This window comes from Mytilus edulis, chromosome 7 (assembly GCF_963676685.1).
Source record: "Mytilus edulis chromosome 7, xbMytEdul2.2, whole genome shotgun sequence".
NCBI lineage: Eukaryota > Metazoa > Mollusca > Bivalvia > Mytilida > Mytilidae > Mytilus > Mytilus edulis.
The window spans coordinates 42,045,247-42,047,116 of record NC_092350.1 but is presented as its reverse complement, the minus strand read 5'-3'; the positions used below and the strand labels follow the sequence as shown (position 1 = coordinate 42,047,116).

At 37.5% G+C, this 1,870-nt stretch overlaps 1 protein-coding gene across 1 annotated transcript; it reads right to left on the bottom strand.

The window, feature by feature from the left end:
* Window positions 1–398: 398 nt before the first annotated feature.
* On the bottom strand, window positions 399–995 carry LOC139483130 (uncharacterized). Its single transcript, XM_071267164.1, has one exon. The coding sequence runs from the start codon at window positions 993–995 to the stop codon at window positions 399–401; it is 597 nt and encodes a 198-aa protein (XP_071123265.1).
* Between the last annotated feature and the right edge of the window lie 875 nt (window positions 996–1,870).

Sequence of the window (1,870 nt, the reverse complement as noted above, 5' to 3'; positions counted from 1 at the left end):
TTGCCATACCGTCAAAGAGTTTTATGAAACATTGGTGCACGTTTTTTCATGATTAAGAGAGATACATAATAAGAAGAAGATGTAGTATGCATGATGGTGTTGAAATATTAAGAATAGAGAAAAATGAGCTGGATTTATGAAGAACAGAAGAACAAAATAGGTGTATAAAAATATAGAAGAACACAGAATAGAAAGACCCCCATCAAGACCCTCAGATATGTCTTCCTCTACTGTTTATGGCGTTGCCGTAATGGATTTTCTCAGAAGTACAGTGACTGATATCAGAGTGTAGGATACACGACAGCATAATTATTCTTTATTAAACTAAAATAAACCGAAGTACTTAATGTACTTCAAACGGTTGTGAGGATTATTATGCCTCTTTATAAATCAACCATTTATTTCAACACAAAATCCTTTAAATGCGATGGTTTTTTTCTTATTCTCTTCGGATAGCGTGGTTCCATTTGTTCAGTCATGTTTGACGGTTTATCGATTTGCGGTTGTTCGGTCTCAGGAGTACTTATCGGTATAGTTATTTCTGGCTCAAACAAATCACTGTCATTGTCACATTTTTCTTCATTTTCGTTGTTTGTGCAATCGAAGTTTCGTACTCTGGTGTGGTCAATATGTCTACGAATGACACGTCCATCTTGCAATTTAATATGAAATGAAAGTGGTCCTGATTGTTTTATAACTTCTCCTGGAATCCATTTAATCTTTGAACCAATTGCGAAATTTCGGGCAAATACTCCCTGTCCTACATCAATTTGTCTGTTCACAGATTTCTTATCGTGATAATGTTTCTGTTTTTGTTGTCTCTCCTGAACTCGCTTCTCGATATTTGGAAAAACTAAATCTAGACGTGACTTTAGTTTCCTTTTCATTAGCAATTCTGACGGTACCAGTCCTGTCGGTGTTTGTGGTGTAATACGGTAGTTGAAAAGAAAACGGTTCAACTTTTCCTGGATAGTTCCTTCTTTGATTTTCTTCATTCCTTCTTTGAAACTCTGAACTGCTCGTTCAGCACAACCATTATTAGCTGGATGCCACGGCGCGGAAGTGCGATGTTCAATTCAATTTGATTTCACATAATCGGCGAATTCCTTACTAGTAAATGCGGCTCCATTATCACTAATAATAAGATCACATAATCCATGTGTTGCAAACGTTTGTTGAAGTTTTGCAATCGTAGCTTCGGATGTTGTAGAATTCATAACGTGTATGTCTATCCATTTTGAATACGCATCAACCATAATTAGAAATGATTTGTTCATAAATGGTCCTGCAAAGTCTATGTGTATTCTTGACCACGGATGGCTCGGATATTCCTACGGATGTAACGGCGCTTCTGCTGGTAACTTTCGGTTTTCCTGACAACTGTAACAATTAACTACAGTTAATTCTAAGTCATTGTCCATTCCCGGCCACCATATATAGCTTCTTGCTAGACTTTTCATTCTAGTAATCCCTGGATGTCCTTGGTGTAATTCATTTAACATGGCTTCACGTCCTGGTTGTGGTATGATTACTCTTCCTCCCCACAATATGCATCCGTCCTGACTACACAGTTCATTTTTTCTGCTATAATACGGTTTTATGTCTTCACTGAGACATTTTGACGGCCATCCATTCAAAATGTATCTAAGCACCATAGACAGTATTGTGTCCTTGCGTGTCCACTTTTGAATTTGTTTAGCATCAACTGGCGTAGTGGCTAAATGTTCCATTAATAATATAGTATCACCTGGCGTTGGTGTCTTTTCAATGTTTGTTTTCAGCGGTAGTCTACTTAGTCCATCCGCATTACCATTCAAACTCCCTTCTTTGTATACAATCGTGTACTCATATGCAGCTAAAGTCAGTGCCC